A 19,441-nucleotide genomic window follows, 5' to 3' on the forward strand; every position below is an offset into this window, starting at 1 on the left:
TTGATGTATATTACATGAAAAATATATATTTCCTCTGAACCCAACTTACCTAAAACACCATGAGCGTGGTGAGATCCCGCAGGAGCCCACGTCTCTGACGCATTACCAACCACTCGCCTCCACCAACATCCTACGCTGCCTGTACCAGACAAAACAATATGTATCATCATAAATTGAATTAAAAAAATTTATTTTATTTTTCAATCTTTACGCACATTTTGAAAATAAAGCCATAATAACCATCTTACCTTTTGGGCAATGTAGTTGCACATTCCCACCAAGAGGAACATCGACCTTCTGGTGATCCATTTCTTCAACTTCCTCTTCTGCTTGAGTTGAACTTTCTGCGTGCTCTTCAGTGGCTGTTATATAATGAATAAATATAGATAAATCGTCATTATTGACTGTCTATATACCACATCTAATATGTACAAGAATTGAATCGTTCGTTTAAATGTCATCTTATCTACATACTACAGAAAATTTTAATGTAAAAGATAAGAAAAGAACGATTGTTGACTATCAATCCACAAAATGCAACCAAAAACACACCAATTGTTTCTTAGCAACATGTAGGCAACTTGTTGAATTTTCATTTAATTTTATGTGATTATCAAGAACATTATTTTTGAACAACAGCGATGCAAACCCAAAGTTGTAGTAACTCATACTAACCAAGGACATTTAAATAGTATCCAATAGAAGAGTACTCCGCGTCCAACCACGTTGCTCTACATCTATACCAGCCCGCGTGGGTCGCTCGGAGTGTGGCCCAACGGAGAGTGGCTGAACCTCTTGCACTTTCATCCCCAGCTTCCAGAGGTGGTGGGGAGCTAGAGGGGGGGAATTATCTATGAATAGTAAATCCAAGATTTCACACGGCATTGTCACTGAAGCTTTTGGTTTCTTGCAAAGAGGAAATTTCGGAAAGCTGGCATAAGTCTGGTCGCCAACGCAATTGGAAAATACATAAAAGGTGAGAGAGAGATCCTTATTATCCTCACTCTCGCCGCGGAGCCGGCGCCTTTTTTGTCTGACATACATACATACATATGGTCACGTCTATATGCCTTGCGGTGTAGACACAGCCAACAGTCTTGAAAAGACTGAATGGCCACATTCAGCTATTTGGCTTAATGATACAATTGAGATTCCAATAGTGACAGGTTGCTAGCCCATCGCCTAAAAAAGAATCCCAAGTTTGTCAGCCTATCCCTTAGTCGCCTTTTACGACATCCACGGGAATTGTCTGGAATGGTCCTATTCGTTTTTGTATTGGTGCCGGGAACCACACGGCATGTCTGACATTTCTACGTTTCCCTGTGAACTCCTCGACAAATCTTTTTTCATCCTTCTGTTACGTTAAGATCTTAAATTTCGAAGCGTTCTTACCTAGTAGGATCAGCGTCATCTCTCAGCCACCACGCCCTGGCCGGGGGGTTAGCATCCACGTCACACCTTAACGCTGCTGCCCCACCAGCAGATAAGGAGACACCGAATCCAGGCCACCGGGATATTACGAATGATGGTGGATCTGTTACAGGAAAACAATTTATAAGTAGCTGGTATCGAAAATAAATGTATAGATATCTATGTATACTAATATTATAAAGCTGAAGAGTTTGTTTGTTTGAACGCGCTAATCTCAGGAACTACTGGTTCGAATTGACGTTCTTTTTACGTTGAATAGACCATTTATCGAGGAAGGTTTTAAGCTATATAACATCATGCTGCAACTAAAATTATAATGGAAAATTTGAAAAAATACGGGGAAAGTTATTCATCCTTAAGGGCTTCAATGATACCCAAAATATATATTCCACGCGGACGAAGTCGTAGGCACAGCTAGTTGTATATATTTTATGTAAGTTTTTTATTTGGTATTTATATATGTATTTTATTATATTTTATTTATGTATTTGTTAATATTTATGTCTATTATTAGTTGTGGAAGTGGAGTACACGCCTGTCACCCTTTACATCATGTCTCCTATCTCGGGTCTGCTGGAAGAGATTTCTTTTTAAATACCTAAGCTTATATTTTTTTTTCTTGTCTTTATCAGTTTCTGTGTACATAAATTAGTAAATAAATATATATCCAACAATTAAAACAATAACTCACAAGTGACATGAATTTCCAGTTTAGCAGTCATCACATCGGTGGTCATCGGAGCCGATGTAGGCCTAGGGCTCCGCTGGCGGGCCTCACACTGTAATGTCGCATTGTGGAGCTCCCTTGCTGCCGTCACCACTACATGAGATGATGATACACCTTCTGCACAAAATTATGCATTTTAAGAGTGAAATTAATACGAGTGGATGGCAAGTGACAGTAGTTATTGGAAAAAATTACGATACACTGCGATTACGAACTAATATCTGAATTGCATATCTACTTTAATACTGCCCATAACTTTCGTGGTGAGAAAGAATTTCGAGATCATAGGTGGACTCTGGGTACCCTCTAAATATAATGCAATCAGGATTGATGCCAGAATGATAATGATGTTGAAAATATTAAATAAGCAACAAGTATGTAAACATAGAGTAATATATTCTTCTTAGCGTGTCAGCAATCCCTCTAACGATAATAAAATTTTCCCACTATATAAACGTATAAAAGAGTATGTATACAAAATATTGTCTACTTACCTATGCTATAATTAGTATGATATATTCGAAGATAAGGCCGGTGATCCAGCGACGGCTCAAGTGCTAACAGCCGCCATGTTAGGTCTGGAGGGGGCACACCGCCTGATAAAAATAAAATTTATTTAATATTCTATCATTAAGCCAAATAGCTGAGCGTGGCCTATCAGTCTTTTCAAACTGTTGGCTCTGTCTACCCCACACGGGATATAGACGTGACCATATATATGTATGTAATTTAATATCAATTCATAGTTTATACAACTTTATGCCTAGTCCAAATCAAATTTCGTAGAGTATATTTAAAAATACTCTGGAGATTATAAACAAAGCTGGAATCCTTTGGATCAGAAGATAAGTAGTTAAGGAAGCAATTCAAAAGTTCTGGGTACTTTTTATAAGCCACAAAAAAGGGTGGAAACGTATATCTGATTGAATAAAAACAAAAATATAAGTGTGTTTTATCCTTTTAGAATCATTCTACAATTTTCTTAAATTTTATAACTCTCAATTACTATTTAAAGAGGAGGATTATTTCATCAGCATGATATTATAAAATATCATAAACTCATCCCAAAACTTGACCAACTTTGTAGTTGGAGCATCTTAGAAACAGCTCTTCATTTTTACATCAAGCACCTATTCGAACCCTTTCTTGAAAGAAAATATTTAAGACGAAAGCCACATTGGCCCTCATGAATATTTAAGTTACCGATTTGGAAATCTCCACGATTGCAATTACTGAAGGCAAAACGGTGAAATCTGTATGCTGGATTAAACTTGGTTCTAATATAATATAACAATAAATTGGTAAACGTTTATTGCTTTTCTTCCTTCAAGATTTCTTCTTTCCCGAACATTTTCTTGAAGTTTTGCTGAATTCTATGCTTCTGTCCATTATTCTTCTACTTTGTCGTAAGTTTATCATGTATTACAAAAACAAAAAAAAAAAATTCTCACTTAACACGAATCCAGTTAACATAAAATAAGCTAGTAAACATTATTCAATTTACCCGTAAAAGTTCCCTTACTTTCCTCGGCTTCCGAGCTATCTATATCAGAAAGTTATCACCTAAGCTCAATTAACAAGAATTACTATCCAAGCAACTGAACTTGTGAGCTGATGCCTCAGTGTTCATTAGTAACCTTCAGTATAGTTTGATAGTTATAACATTATGTTCCTTTGAAAGCTGTTAAGTTCATAAATTAATATTTAAGAGCTTCTTTCTTGAAAGTTTAAACAAACCTCAAACATTTTCACATTTAAACCGTCTTGACATTTTTATTTCACTTGATTCGGCTCACATTTTGGACGGTATGCGAAGTTATACGAATTTAGGGGACATAAAAATTTCATGCTCAAAAATATATCAATAGACGATGCAATGATAAAGATGATAATAATAATATATCTTCTAGATTCAAAGCCGGGGACACTAAATTTTAAGCGCTCAGCAGGCCAATTCTGCTATTTGTTAACCGAAACAGTTCGGATGCGTTTCAGCTTGGTTACAGTTGCGTTTATATTGTCAAACGGTATTCCAGTAACTTTACGTTGATAGCTGAAACGCAAATGAAACGGAAGCGGTTGGTTATTTGCTGCCGATGCAAAACCGTAACTTTGGACAATTCAACCAATGCAGAACCGTTGCGTCTCGGCCGGACCAACTGTCAAAAACTTATCAGAATACGAAATAATAGCCGAACGGCAAACGGAAGGTTACGTGTCCTTTAGCAGAATACGACAACCAAACCGTTTCGGCTGCGGAACCAATGCGTTACGGCTTCGTTTTGACAAATTGTTAGTAGAATACCAAAAGTTGTAATCAATGCGTTTCAGATCCGTTTCGGCTAAAAATAAAATAGCAGAATTGGCCTGCAGATATCACCGAATCTACAATGCAAATAAACATACACTTTGTAATGCTTACCTTCAGCTACACACCGCACTTCAAGGACGGTTTTGTCCCGAACTGGAACCCAGGTGTTGCCGGCATCAAGTCTTCGTCCGTCCACCGCCAAATAGACTGATCTAACTGGTTCTGTTTGAATTAAAAAATAACTTTTTTGTAAAAATAGATCTATAAATGAATTTACCTCCATTGTGACGACCTTTTGACATATTTTACTCTCTAGTTAATAATGCGTTAAAACATATACATAACACCTATGACTACAGCTCCATCATTACTTATGCGAACCAAATTTGTTTATGATTTGTGCAAGAGTTATGATGGTTACATATACCTACTTATACATCATGTAAGATCATAACCATATCATCGACAATCTGTTCTACTTATTTTAAGACGTGTTTAAAATTCTACAACATTTTCGAGCAAATCTAAGTTATCTTAACTATTTTGTGGGGCAATATATAAATACCGTCAGTAAATCCATCCTCACCATATATGAGTAGTGTCATCGGCTTCCCAGAAACATTCTTGCCAGCCTTGTCGATCCCAGCACACCTCCAGGCACCGGAGTCACCTCTCGTAGCTCGACCGACCACAAGAGAATCACCATCCCTCCAAATAGCTTCACCACCACCGTTCCCAGATGCGGTTGGCACGTTCATTTGCTGGTTAGGAATGAGACATGAATACAATGGTTTTTTCTCTTAAATGGACATTTAAAAGGACTAGAAATTGATTATTTTAGTTTGTTTAATAGATACAGATTCAGAGTAAATTTAAATGAATTTTAAGATAATTTTCTATTTATTGTTTTTCAGGAAAATAAATTTGAATTACCAACTAAATAGTTTTGTATGTACTATATCCCAATATCTTATTATTAATACTCGTAACTAGTAAACAAATTATTACATAATCCAAAATTCATCATAATTTCTGTGCAATACAGATATTGATTAATTTTGAGCGGGAAAAAGGCGTGATTTTATGTATGTATGTATAAAGATATTACAAATGTGCATTTTTTTATGTAAGTACAATAAAGTATTACAAACATATGAAACAACTACAATTTGTTACCTCATTATCCTTGAACCATCGCAGATTAGTGACATTGATGAGGTCACATGTTATTCGGGCTTTGGAGTGAGCTTCTACCAGAAGCTCTCGATCGTTCTTCGGAGCCTAAGAATAAAAGAAAAAAATGACTATCTAGGTACATATATCCCATTTTGACTGTTGAGAAAAAGGTACCAAATATTTAAGTGTTCCTATTTAAGATAATTACTTTATTATTGAACCTGCTTTTGCTAGATATATTAATATATTAACAATAAAAATTCAGATTTGCCAAAAATCCTTCCTTCTTCTTTAGACTAAATTATTATAATTAAATTCCGTGAATTTAATTTATGCGTAACTCTGTGTTTATGAACGAGTCATTGAATTGCCTTTTAATCTAAGAGAATTTCTTTATGCTTTATTATAACTAGTATCCTTTTTTCATACCAGAATACGTCCGCGACTCCGTCCGCGTGTTATCCGTTCCGAGGGAATTAAAAATAAAGAACCCCTTAATCACATGTAAGGCGATATTAAGACGAGGTTGAATTTATGCTACAATCCTTAGAAAATTTGCTTGGAAAATCGAAATCTTTGCAAGTATCGGCTGATGATGTGTATCGTTAGAGATATCGTGATAAAATAGGTAAGGTATAATTAGAAGACTGAAGAATATACCTGGCTAGTGGATGGTTGTACTCTCGGCTGATCATGCACTGGCATCTTATGCGCATGCTCCTGCGCAGGCCGGATCACGAAGGTGTCGACTATAGAAGACGCGCGGTGCCCCGGCGCAGCGCCCGCGTCGCCTATCGCGTCTCTGACTGCGCCTCTGATGTTCAAGATAGTGTCACCAGTCTTCACTTTGCGATTGTTCGGCTAGGACAAAAGAATACATACATACATACATATAATGACGTCTATATCCCTTGCGGGGTAGACAGAGTTAACAGTCTTGGACAGACTGATAGGCCACGTTCAACTGTTTGGCTTTATGATGGAATTGAGATTCAAATAGTGACAGGTTGCTAGCCTATCGCCTAAAAGAAGAATCCCAAGTTTATAAGCCTATCCTTAGTCGCCTTTTAAGACATCCATGGGAACGAGATGGAGTGGTCCTATTAATTTTTTTATTACTGACCTGACCTGACCTCCGCAAACTTTGCAGAGAAATCTAACCCATATTATATCGTGATTACAAATTCTAGCTAGACGCTTGAATGTGCAGGTTTCCTCAAAATGTTTTCTCTCAACGTTAGACCATGAAGCTTGAATGTACAGGTTTCCTCAAGATGTTTTTCCGAGCATAAGTTAGCACTCAAAGTAATATAGGTACATAACTCAGAAAGGAGTTATTGGTACATGTGCATTTGGTAATCACATTTCATCTGATAATCTACATTTTAAGCGACGGTGGAAGGCAATTAAATTATCTAGAAGTTTTACCATCCACTTGTTCTCACCTTAGAAGCTTTCTCCCACTCCTGCCCGCTCCTTTTCACTCTATCCCCACTATCATCTACTTCCTTTTGTACCTTCGTTTTAATATCAGTCTCATTCGAATTTACACTACTCAGGTCTGGCGTGACTAGAATTCTGTTTTCTTCTAAACTGGTCTCTATGTCATTGTAAGAAGGTTCTTCTTGGAGTGGGGGGTAGAGAGGGGCATCGCGGACTAGTTCCACGTCTACGAGTTGAGGCGGTGGGGGTGGTGAACGTTCTGAGCTGCTCCACTCTGTGCTGTCGCCGGGGGGTAAGCCTGTGGAAGAGAAGAAATTGGTTATTTTCTTTCAATTATTCTCTTCTGTGAATTCTGCTCTGCTTATAACCACGGTTGGAACGGCATATTAAAATGACGGCCTATTACCCTAATTTTAACTTCATAACTCGAAGCATCTCAATTCAAAACATCGAAGTTATAAATAAACTCAACCTTTACTGAAGAAGTCTTACCAAAACTTCCGGACAGATGAAATTGAAGACAAGCCTTCAAAAGTCCAAGTTATAACTGAATGGGTTGAATTATATCTTCATAAACAAACAAATTTACCCTAAAGATTTAAATCCCTGATTGGTCATAAAAAGTATTATGATAATAGAATAGAATAGATTTATTTTCAAAATTGGATACAAGGTATCACTTATTGACGTCACATCACTCAAATCTGATTATATGTATTAACGCTTCAAAAGCGCATGTGTAGAAGAAGCGGTGGAACAAACTACTCTGCAGCATTTTTACCACACGTCAATTTACAAATATAGATGTCTTAAATTTAAGTCGTGGACGAATGCACATTATCTACATTAAAAAATGTGAATAAGTATAACACTAATAATTTCAAAAGTTCTCTCTTCAATCGTTGTCTTCTGTACCAAATCTTCTTGAAATTTTGCATTCTTATATACATATAATTAAGAGTCTGGAGAAGGACATTAGGGTACTTTTCACCCCGAAACCGCCGAGCTTGCATGAAAAGAGTTATGAATGTGAATGAAGCGAAGGAAGTATGCAGAGATCTTGGCAAGTGGAAAGATGTAGTCTCTGCCTACCCCTCCGGGAAAGAGGCGTGATTTTATGTTGTGTTTGTTATGTTATGTTCACCCCGGTAAAAACCAATTTATAAGTCTATACCATTAAATCCTACCTATCAATAAAGGATACATCCGAGGTTAGCGGGAAATTGTTACTCGACGGGGCTCTTATAAATAGCGGTAATTAATTACTCTACTTCCACCACAGAGCGCCGAAGACCTCCGGGTTGTTTGCGCTCTGTGCTGCCACTTATAACCCACTTGATTAGCTAAGGGTGTGTTAGCAACAATCTACAAATTAGGGGAAGAGCAAGCAGTGGGCTACAACAAATTAATATATTTATGAGGACAAAAGTAAGCGTGATTTGTTCTGATATAATTATATTAATTTGTTACCGTGTTGTTCCCGGCACCAATACAAAAAAGAATAGGACCACTTCATCTCTTTCCCATGGATGTCGTTAAAGGCGACTAAGGATAGGCTTATGAACTTGGGATTTTACTTGTTGCGAGTACTCTTGACTTGACCTTTTGGCAACAATGCCCTCTGGAGGATTAACTCTGTGATTTAAACGTGATCAACATTAAATAAATATATAAATAAAATAAATATATACGGGACAAATTACACTGATTGAGTTAGCCACGAAATAAGTTTGAGACTTATGTTACGAGATACTAACTCAACGATACTGTATTTTATAATAAATACTTTTATAGATAAACATCCAAGACCCAGGCCAATCAGAAAAAGTTATTTTCTCATCATGCCCTGGCCGGGATTCGAACCCAGGACCTCCGATGTCACAGACAAGCGTACTACCGCTGCGCCACAGAGGCCGTCTACATTTAAAACAGTCTAGATCAGTTAACTTTAACTACCCAAATTAACCACGAGTGAAGCTGCGTGTGGGAGCTATACCTATATTTATTATTATACAAAGACAGTAAACAGCTTCAAGTAAGTCGTTATTTTTATGTCCCTCGTTCTGGAGCAAACAGATTTAGGGCGTCACAAACGCAGACGCCATTTTGCGGGTTTTTGGATAATTGACAAGATGACGCTGCGTCGCTTGTGTGTTTTAGAATGATTACGAAATATTTGCAACATTTTGAAGGATTTTTGCCCGTTTTTATTGATCCCTGTAGCTTCAAGTACTGTAGAATAGGACCACTCCATATTTTTCTATGGATGTCGTAAAAGACAACTTAGGGAATACTAATAAACTAGGAATTCTTTTTGTAGATAGGCTGGTAACCTGTCTCTATTTGGATCTCAATGTCATCATTTAGCCATACAGCTTGACATTTCCTCTCAGTGTTTTCAAGACTGTCGGCTCTGTTTACCCCGCAGCACAAACAGAAAGACTCCCTCATGTTTTCGTGTTTTAAGTTAAACCTATCCCATATTCCTCATTCCCTGGGTCCGCTAGATTAGGTAAGCCAGGTTTTTACAACTCCAGTCTGACCTCCATCACCTTTGCATATAAACCTTATCCATAGAATAGAAAAGATTTATTTTCAAAATTGTATACAAGGTATCACTTATTGATGTCACATCACTTAAATCTAATTATAACTACTACCGCTTCCAAAGCGCATGTGTAGAAGAAGCGGCGGAATAAACTACACTGCAGCTCTCTGATCTCTTAAAACTACATCGTGGACGACAGCACATTATGAATGTAGAACTAATATATACATAATAGGTAACAGTATTACAACCAGTCACCTGAATGTGCAGGTTTCCTCACGATGTTTTCCCTCAACTTAATCTACAGTCCACTTTTTCAAAGAACAAACTCATTTTCGCATAATTTCCCGTTTTTTGAGATTTAATACAAGCTTTTATTTTCGACTTTCCGACTGAAATTTAAAAAGGTATTTTACGAGCCAATTGCTGCCGTTTCTGAGATAAGACGCCGGGATCATAGCCTTAGGATAGTCTGTACCTTTTAACATTTATTTTATAATCTTCGTAAAACTCCGCGGATGAAATAAAATGAGGTTATGTAAATAATTCTGCTATGAAACAGAAGGGAAATGTGAAATTAAAATTTAACATGCTAATAGATGCGTATACTAACAGGATTTTAAGCTGAAATATATATGAGAAAAACTACCCACCAGGATGAAAAAAAAATTGTCTATTTCCCGGAGGGGTAGACAGAGTCTCAATCTGTCCAATTTTCACGATCCCTGCATACTTCTTTCGCTTTCTTCTAGTCTTCTTTCACATCACAGCATCTTTGCTATCTTTATTGTTATTTATCCGCTCACTCAATTTTACACCAACACTACTTAAATACATCTCAACCTTTCAGGTCTTACGGGGTAAATAGTGCCAACAGCCTCGAAAAGATTGAAAGGCTACGTTCAGCTAGATGACTACTCTATAACGCTCTAAACATGTATATACACAACACGTCTTATTCCTCTTTACGGGGTAGATAAGACAAAATCGGACCCCGGGCCCCGGAACACTTCTGTGGAGGGTGCAACCCGGAACACGCAGAGATGAGAGAGAGAGAGAAGTCAAGACGAAAGTCATAGGACTCGAATAGTTTATCTAGCTAAAAGATGGAGTTGAGATTCAAATAGTGACAGGTCGCTAGCCCACCGCCCAAAATAATTATCCTCACTTTATACGCCACCAACGCTTCTAAAAATAACCGTTATTAGAATGGAAATCCTTAGCAAATGGTACAACGTTTATAGCGGCCAAAGTAAAGAGACTTTTCGTGATGAGAATATAGATATTTGACCTAGTCCCGGGGGGCAACTAAGTACTTTGTTTATAGATATTAAAATACTTTTACTACAGGGTCGATGGTCAAATTGGTAAAGTGTCCGGTTAAAATGTGTGATGCGTATGAAGGCACAGGTTCAAATCCCATCTCGATATATATATCAATTACTGAATTGAATACTAACCAATGCTTTTACGGTCAGGAAATCGTGAAAATACCTGCACATTCAGGCAATTGGATGTGTAACCATGATTTACAAGTCAAGGTTCCCCTGCAAAGGTCGCAGAAGTCAGATGGGATTCGCTTCATGTAAAAAACCTCACCCAATCCAGGATCCATGGTCAAAGGCGAACCCAAAACTCCTCTCCAGAGTGCCGAGGATGTAACCGGGACTAACGCCAATAAGAAGAAGAAGAAGTATGAAGCATACATACATACATACCATACGGTCACGTCCATATCCCACGCGGGGTAGACAGAGCCAACAGTCTTGAAGACTAAATGGCCACGTTCAGCTATTTGGCTTAATAATAGAATTGAGATTCAAATAGTGACAGGTTGCTAGCCCATCGCCTAAAAGAAAAATCCCAAGTATATAAGCCTATCCCTTAGTCGCCTTTTCCGACATCCATGGGAAATAGATGGAGTGGTCCTATTCTTTTTCGCACTGGTGCCGGGAACCACTCGGCCCGGAACAAACGATAGTTTTCATTAAGTCTCAAAGGTCATTTCTAAGAAAAATAAAGTCCTAATAAAAAAAAAAGTACAAACTTCACCGCGCCACGAGCAAGGAAAACATCTCACATAAAGTTGCAGGATCGTGTTCAGAATCGTAAAGAAGAAAGCGGGCTTTAAGCTTAATCTCTGTATATATAGAGATAGCTTCACTTACACGCTCGCCATCTTGTGTTATCTGTGACCAAGGAAACTGGGATATATTTGTAAACATACATACGTATAGTCACGTCTATATTCCTTACGGTATAGACAGAGCCGACTGCCTTGAAAATTGAGATTAAAATAATGACAAGTTGTATGTAAAAGTGCCGTGTGGTGCAGGACACCAATAAGAAAAAAAATATAGGACCACTCCTCCTCTTTCCCATTAATGTCGTAAAAGGCGACTCAGGGATATGCTGCAAGTATATGGAAATATTATATTTTTAAAACAATCCATTATCTAATATATTCATACATATTATTTACGTCTATACCCCAAGCGGGATAGACAGAGCCAACAGTATATTCAGTATCATCTAATATCCCTCCAAATCCCAGAATTTTTGCTTTTTTAACCAATATCCCCGTCTTTAATATCGGCTTCCAATTGATATGCACGGCTCGTGAGGCTCAAAATGTAAAACATACGTCAGTCAAACGAATCCTATAAGATTACATTCTTAGGGTGACTTCACACAAGTATTTTTTTCATTAAATTAGTTTAGTTAGTCGATCAGATTATATACATTCAGTCAGAAAAGTATCGGGAATGGATTATTTATTTATGGTTCCAAATTCAAATTTTTGTTTTTTTTTGTTGTTGTTAGATTGGCACAACTGTTTTCCATTTTGGCGCGGAGTTTGAGTTGCATCTGTTGTTTACATTAAATACAGTGCTATTTTTAGTTATATCATATCTAGTGTGTATTGCTAATTCCATAATGGATAAAAACATCGAACAAAGAGTTTGTCTTAAATTTTGCATTGCCAATGGAATATCGTGTTCGGAGTCACTGAAAATGTTACAGAAGGCTTACGGTGAATCGACTTTATCAAAAACTCGTGCTTATGAGTGGTACAAAGCGTTCAAAAGCGGTCGAGATGTGATGGAAGATTTGCCTCGCTCTGGTAGGCCATCAACGTCTGCAACTGAAGTTAACATCGCAAAAGTGAAGGAAATAGTGACTGAAAATCCTCATTCAACTTTGAGAGAGATAGCCACCGAACTTTCTGTATCTCACGAGTCGATCCGTACCATTTTAACTAATAATTTGGGTATGAAACATGTTGCCGCTCGGCTAGTCCCAAAAGACCTGAATTTTTTTCAAAAACTCAATCGCATGAGAGTCGCTGAGGACATGCTAGAACGAGTCAATTCCGATCCAACATTCATGAAACGCATTGTTACTGGTGACGAGACGTGGGTTTACGAGTTTGACATGCAAACTAGTCAACAAGCTTCGGAGTGGCGCCTTCCAACTGAACCGAAACCGAAAAAACCACGCCAAAGTCGTTCAAAAGTCAAAGTCATGTTGACTGTTTTCTTTGACTATCGCGATGTTGTGCACTCGGAATTCTTGCCGGAAGGTCAAACGGTAAATAAGGAATATTATTTGAGTGTTATGCGGCGTTTAAGAGAGCAAATCCGACGAAAAAGGCCAGATTTGTGGAAAGAAAATTCTTGGATTTTGCACCATGATAATGCACCTTCGCACAAGGCCATCATTGTGAACGAATTTTTAACCAAACACTCAACAAATACCATCGAGCAACCACCATATTCACCAGATATGGCTCCAGCCGACTTTTTTCTTTTTCCTAAACTCAAATTACCACTTCGTGGCACCCGTTTTCAATCGGTAGAAGACATAAAAGAGAATTCGCGGCGAGAACTGACCTCAATTCCGGAAACAGCGTTTAAAAAATGTTTTGATGATTGGATTATTCATTGGCGTAAGTGTATCGTTTCTAAAGGAGCATATTTTGAAGGTGATAAAATAAATTTGGATGAATAACAAACAGTTTGTGTATTATTGATCTTTTCCCGCTACTTTTTTGACAGAGTAGTATTACACACATAATTTACGTCTTTACCCGTTTTGAGTAGACATAGTCTGTGAACAGTTGCCTTTATGATGATATTGAAATTCAGCTAAGTAGGGACAGATTCCAGCGTTCAAAGTATTTTGCTTGTCTGTTGTCTGTGACATAGTTGGTCCCGGGTTCGAATCCCGGCCAGGCCATGATGAACAACGAACTTTAAAACGTTTAACGGCAAAAGGATTTAACACGTACATACATACATACAATCACGTCTTTATTCCCTACGAGGTACAGAGCCGTCAGTCTCAGTCAACAGTCTCTAAGACTGAAAGGCTACGTTCACCTGGGCACGTTAAAATAAGCTATTTTTTTATCTGGAAATTCCCACGGAAGCGGGAATACAAAGCCACATCTCTTGACGTTAAATGTCACACTCGCAGATGCTCATTGTGGGACTCGAAGCGACGGTGTGACACTCGTGCTCTTCAATTCTAACCGCAAATTAAAAACATAACAGATGTATATAGCTGTTACATTTTTAATTTTAGTAGATTATTGTTCTATCTGAAAGCCAAATAGCTGAACGTGGCCTATCAGTCTTTTGAAGACTGTTAGCTCTGTCTACCCCGCAAGGGATATAGACGTGATTATGTGTATGTATGTAGATTATTGTTCATTTGTTTTTCGTGTGTAGGTATAAATGCTCAACTTTGGTGTCAGATTTTTAAGCCGCCCAAAGGCATCTGACAAATTGATTGTGACTTTATTTCTGCTGTAAACATTGATCATGATCATGCAAAGTCTTTCACACCTTTACTTATTTAATTAAAATGTGACATTATCATTTACTCTGCTTTAAAAAAAAATTTACCTTAATTCCTTTTTTTAACCTATCATAAAATTTACGGTATTCTTTATCGTCACAATTCAATGACATACATACATAAAACACGCCTCATTCCCAGAGCGATAGTCTGTTTAATTATTCCGTCGAGGGTAATATTTCAGATCTCCTTATTTTGTGTTCGAAGTGTAGGGCTCTCGTTTCGAATGCTAATGAATGAACGGGGTAAGTACTTGTAGTGATTGCTTTTCAGCCTCTTTCCAACGATGTCAGCCACTAGATTTAGCCACAGATTATCTCAACTAATATTATAAATACGAAAGTAAGATTTGTTTGTTTGTTCTTCACGCGATATTTAATGATTCAAATCTTCTTAAAATTATGCCATATTTTAGGTAAAATGTGCTTATGGAATTATTGATCGCAATTCGAAATTCATGAGCAGTATACATACATATAATCACATCTATATCCCTTGCTAGGAGTTGTAGGTAAAGTCCCGAAAATACCAATAGGTCATGTTCAGCGGTTTGACTTAATGATAGAATTGGGATTGAAATAGTGACAAGTTGCTAGCCCATCGCCTAAAAGAATCCCAAGTCTATAAGTCTATCCCTTAGTTTATAAGAATTATTATCTAAAAAAAAAAGAAAACCAATAAAAAAAACTTATTTAACTGAAAATTTTGCATAGAACATAGATGTATAGTTAGTGAAACATATTTTAAAAGTTCACCAAAGAGTTGCCCATACAGACGCCTCTAGAAATCCGTGCCGCGTTGGCTACAAATGCGATATTAAAATTCCTAACACGCGGCCGTGGCTTCGGCTGACATTTCATGTTCCGATAAGGGCTGGTGCACACGGGAGAATGTTATTCATTCCTTTTGCTTTCTGAGAGCAACTTTGGGATTTTTTTGTTTTATATTGCTATTAATTGAGATAAAAATGAATGTGCTTTGTGGACCACTCCATCTCTTTCCCATAGATGTCGTAAAAGGCGACTAAGGGATAGGCTTAAAAACTCGGGTTTCTTCTTTTAGGCGATGGGCTAGCAACCTGTCACTATTTTAATCTCAATTCTATCACTGAGCCAAATAGCTGAACGTGGCCATTCGGTCTTTTCAAGACTGTTGGCTCTGTCTACCCCGCAAGGGATATAGACGTGACCATATGTATGTATGAGATAAAAATACAGTTATGCTGTGACGTCGTGCTGCTGCGGTCTCCACTGGCACCTCTTCACAGCCCGGGAGCTATTCATATTATATATGGCCACGTCTATATCCCTTGTGGGGTAGAGCCAACAGTCTTGAAAAGACAGATCGGCTACGTTCAGCTATTTGCCCTAATGATAGAATTGAGATTCAAATAGTGACAGGTTGCTAGCCCATCGCCTTAAAGAAGAATACCAAGTTTATATCCCTTAGGTACGAGATGGACTGGTCATATTATTTTTTTATTGATTCCGGAAACCACACGATACTAATAAAAAAAATAATCTATGTATGCATATACAATATATATAAGAAATTAATATTTTCAAAGAGTATTCTTAACAAACAAAACGAAAATTGAGATTAAACAAAACATTAACTATCTCAGAACCAGAAATTCAATTAGATCACTTCAATTAACTGAGTGCTCGGTATAATTAGGGGCATTTGTAAATAAGAGGGAAAGGGGTTATTAATTACGTTTTGTTTCTTAACATCGCGAACTTGTTTCATTGGGAGAGACGGCAGCGCAATTTGTAGACATTTCATGTTGACAGCCTAAATTTTCACAAATTAGAAATCACAAATTACAATTTTTTATTCGGTTGATTCTTATTGACGAAAAAGACGTGATGTGTAGTTCTCGGCACCTTAGAGTTACCTACTCCGCTTCTTTATCTTGATGTCGTTAAAGGCGATTAAGGGAATAGGCACGTTTATCTGGTGCAGCTTTTACCATGAAGCTTTGAAGGTTGCGTAGGTGCAATGAGCGTCACTACATATAACATACCTGATCGTTCTTGTCTGAACTCCTGACTTACCTTATCCAGGATAATAGACAAATCTACTATCTAAATGTGTACATACATACATACATGCATACATATAGTCATGTCTATATCCCTTGCGTGGTAGACAGAGCCTACAGTTTTGAAACGTTGGAAAGGCCACGTTCAGCTGATGGATTTACGATGTAATTGAGATTCAAATAGTGACAGGTTTAATGTGTTTCTTTTTTTTTTATTACGCGTGAAACCACTGGCAGGACCGAGTCATTACATACCTAATTACTAATTCATGAAATTACCGCACTGACGGAAAACAAAGTCAGCTTAATTAATCCACGTCGCAACTTAGTTAATCAATGTTAATTCTTGTCAGGAACAAAAGAAAATCCGTAATTACATGCCGATTATTGTGTCCGTAATATATTCACCGCGAGATTAATATTAAACAGGGACATCGAAGGGGACGTCCGGGGAATATGGGAATGTTATGAGTGAATAGAAATATAAATCAGATAAGTACATGAGTATCTGAAACCGACGAGCTTGCATGAAGAGAGTTATGAATGTGGATGAAGCGATAGAAGTATGCAGTAATCGTGGCAAGTGGAAAGATGTAGTATATGCCACGTATACGAGTACCAGGTATTTCGCTAAGTTTTACATTAGATGTGTGTGTGTCATTTGCTTATTGAATTATTACCTACTGTGAATTATAGCCGTGTGGTTCCCGGCACCATTAGGAAAAAGAATGGGACCACTCCATCTCTTTCCCATGGATGACGTAAAAGGAGGCACAAGGAGGCACAAGTTCAAATGCCTCGGCCACTACTAGGAGAGTTAGTACCACTTACTCTCCTCCTTCCTCCTGGCTTTAGTCCCGGTTGCACCCTCCCCTGTCTGGAGAGGAGCCTGGGGTATGCCTATGACAGTCCTGGATTGGGTGAGTCAGGTTTTAACATCTGATCTCTGCAACCTTGCATGTAACCGTAACCCGTATTGGATCCATGGTTATGGAATGTGCAGGTTTCCTCACGATGTTTTCCCTCACCGTAAGAAGACTAATGTACAAAACTTTGAAAATAGTCACTGGTACATGGCTGAGGTGGAATTTGAACCTGTGCCTTTCTGCGCATCACGCATTTAAACCTAGCACCTTACCGAATCGACCATCGACGCTCAAGTACTAATAACTCTATTCTGAGTTATTCTTAACCGATGCTGTTTCAAATAAAAATATCACAGGCAAAGTAATATCACAGACGGTGCAACTGGAATCCGATGAAGATGCGGAAAAAAAGAGAAATTAGGTTTCTGTAAAAAGGACACGTGATAAAATGCGTGTAAATTTCTTCTAAATTTACTTCTATACTATCAACCTATTTTTGCTCCCAAGGGCGCCAATACGTCGTGACGAAAACCATTCATCAAACCATCAAAAGTAAACAAACATATATATAAAAGTATGTAAGTACGTACGTGCTTAGTAACTTATCTGTTCTGGGTCGATACTCTTCGCTACAAATTATAAAGATTACGGATGTGGAACGTTTGATGTATTTGATCGGAAATTGCTGAGAAAAAAAACCACTTAGTTCAATTTTTTTTTTCGTGATATATTTTTTGTCCCACCCTGTTCCTTTTGTAGAATGTCTTGTATGCTAAATTACTATAGTTCAGAAGAAAGTTAAAAAATAACTTTTATTTAACTTCCACGAGCTTTTTGACAGGGGAAATTAAAGAAAAAGGCTTCATACGATTCATCTTTAAAACTCTGAACTAGCAAGTTGTCGTTATCTGAATCTCATGTCGATTAAGACATACAGCTGAATGTGGCTTTTCAGTCTTTTCAAGCCTTTTGGCTGTGTCTAAAAGTTGTGTTTGCAATTGTCTCTGCCTATCACGAAAGAGTGCATACATAATAGTCAAGTCTATATTCCTTACGGGGTAGGCAGAGCCAGCGTTTGGCTTAATGATAGAAATTGAGATTCAAATAGTAACAGGTTGCTAGCTTATCGCCTTAAATAATCCTAAGTTTATAAGCCTGTCCCTTGTTTGCCTTTTACGTAAGAGAAGAATACAATATATAACCAACCTATCATAGTAACGAAGTTGCACTAAGTGCTCATGCTTTTCTTGCTACTTTTCAGGAAAGACATAGCGTAGTTCATTAGTATAGTACTGGAATCCACACGGCACGTTTTGTTTCTCCAATACAAAATGTATGAAATCTTTTACATACTACCAAAAATTTGCATGTATTATATAGTCACCTACAAAAGCCTTATATTCTTCATATACCTACTGAATTTGACATTGATCAGTACATTTGTTTAAAACAATATGATACAATATCTAAATAACTAATCTGTAATCATCTTTTTTCTATAAATAGTCTTAGTTCGTAATCATTAGGTTATTTAGATATTGTATCATTTTAAAATTTAAAATTGAGACATTTTTATAGATACACATCTGTAATTTCGATACTTTGCACCTCGCCTTTGTCTGAACGCGGCCCATTGTTCTGTTTTGACATGAAGCTGAAAGGATCTTTGTCGTGTGTACTTAACCCTACGGAGGAATCCTGAACTTCTTTCTTATGAAGCTACATGAAAATATATAATTTAATAGGTCTATATTGATTGATATACACATTTTGTTTCTATTCGAAAATATTAACAAATTTTTGTCAATGACTTTGAATGATTTAGTGTTTTTAATTTATGGAGTTTTCGAAAGTATTGATTGGCGTGACTGTTGGCTCTGTCCACTCCGTAAGGAGATGTGATGTTATGTATGTGTAGGTAACTCAAATTAAAATTATGCTGTATGGCTTTATGATGGAATAAAGATTCAAATAGTGACAGGTTGCCAGCAACATCCTAAGTTTATAAGCCTATCCCTTAGTCGCCTTATAC

At 37.4% G+C, this 19,441-nt stretch overlaps 1 protein-coding gene across 1 annotated transcript in view; it reads right to left on the minus strand.

Annotated features, from left to right (window-relative positions):
* LOC106130394 (uncharacterized) overlaps positions 1-19,441 on the minus strand; it is a 71,533-nt gene that overhangs the window by 3,313 nt on the left and 48,779 nt on the right. The window contains exons 3-13 of the mRNA XM_060952053.1: positions 7,091-7,386; positions 6,306-6,506; positions 5,646-5,750; positions 5,056-5,230; positions 4,581-4,691; positions 2,653-2,754; positions 2,123-2,275; positions 1,393-1,534; positions 676-833; positions 249-362; positions 50-139 (exon numbers count right to left, since the gene is read on the minus strand). Coding sequence (XP_060808036.1) covers positions 50-139; positions 249-362; positions 676-833; positions 1,393-1,534; positions 2,123-2,275; positions 2,653-2,754; positions 4,581-4,691; positions 5,056-5,230; positions 5,646-5,750; positions 6,306-6,506; positions 7,091-7,386 — 1,647 coding nt within the window. The remainder of the gene's footprint in view (positions 1-49; positions 140-248; positions 363-675; positions 834-1,392; positions 1,535-2,122; positions 2,276-2,652; positions 2,755-4,580; positions 4,692-5,055; positions 5,231-5,645; positions 5,751-6,305; positions 6,507-7,090; positions 7,387-19,441) is intronic.

The sequence above is a fragment of the Amyelois transitella genome, chromosome 27, assembly GCF_032362555.1.
Source record: "Amyelois transitella isolate CPQ chromosome 27, ilAmyTran1.1, whole genome shotgun sequence".
NCBI lineage: Eukaryota > Metazoa > Arthropoda > Insecta > Lepidoptera > Pyralidae > Amyelois > Amyelois transitella.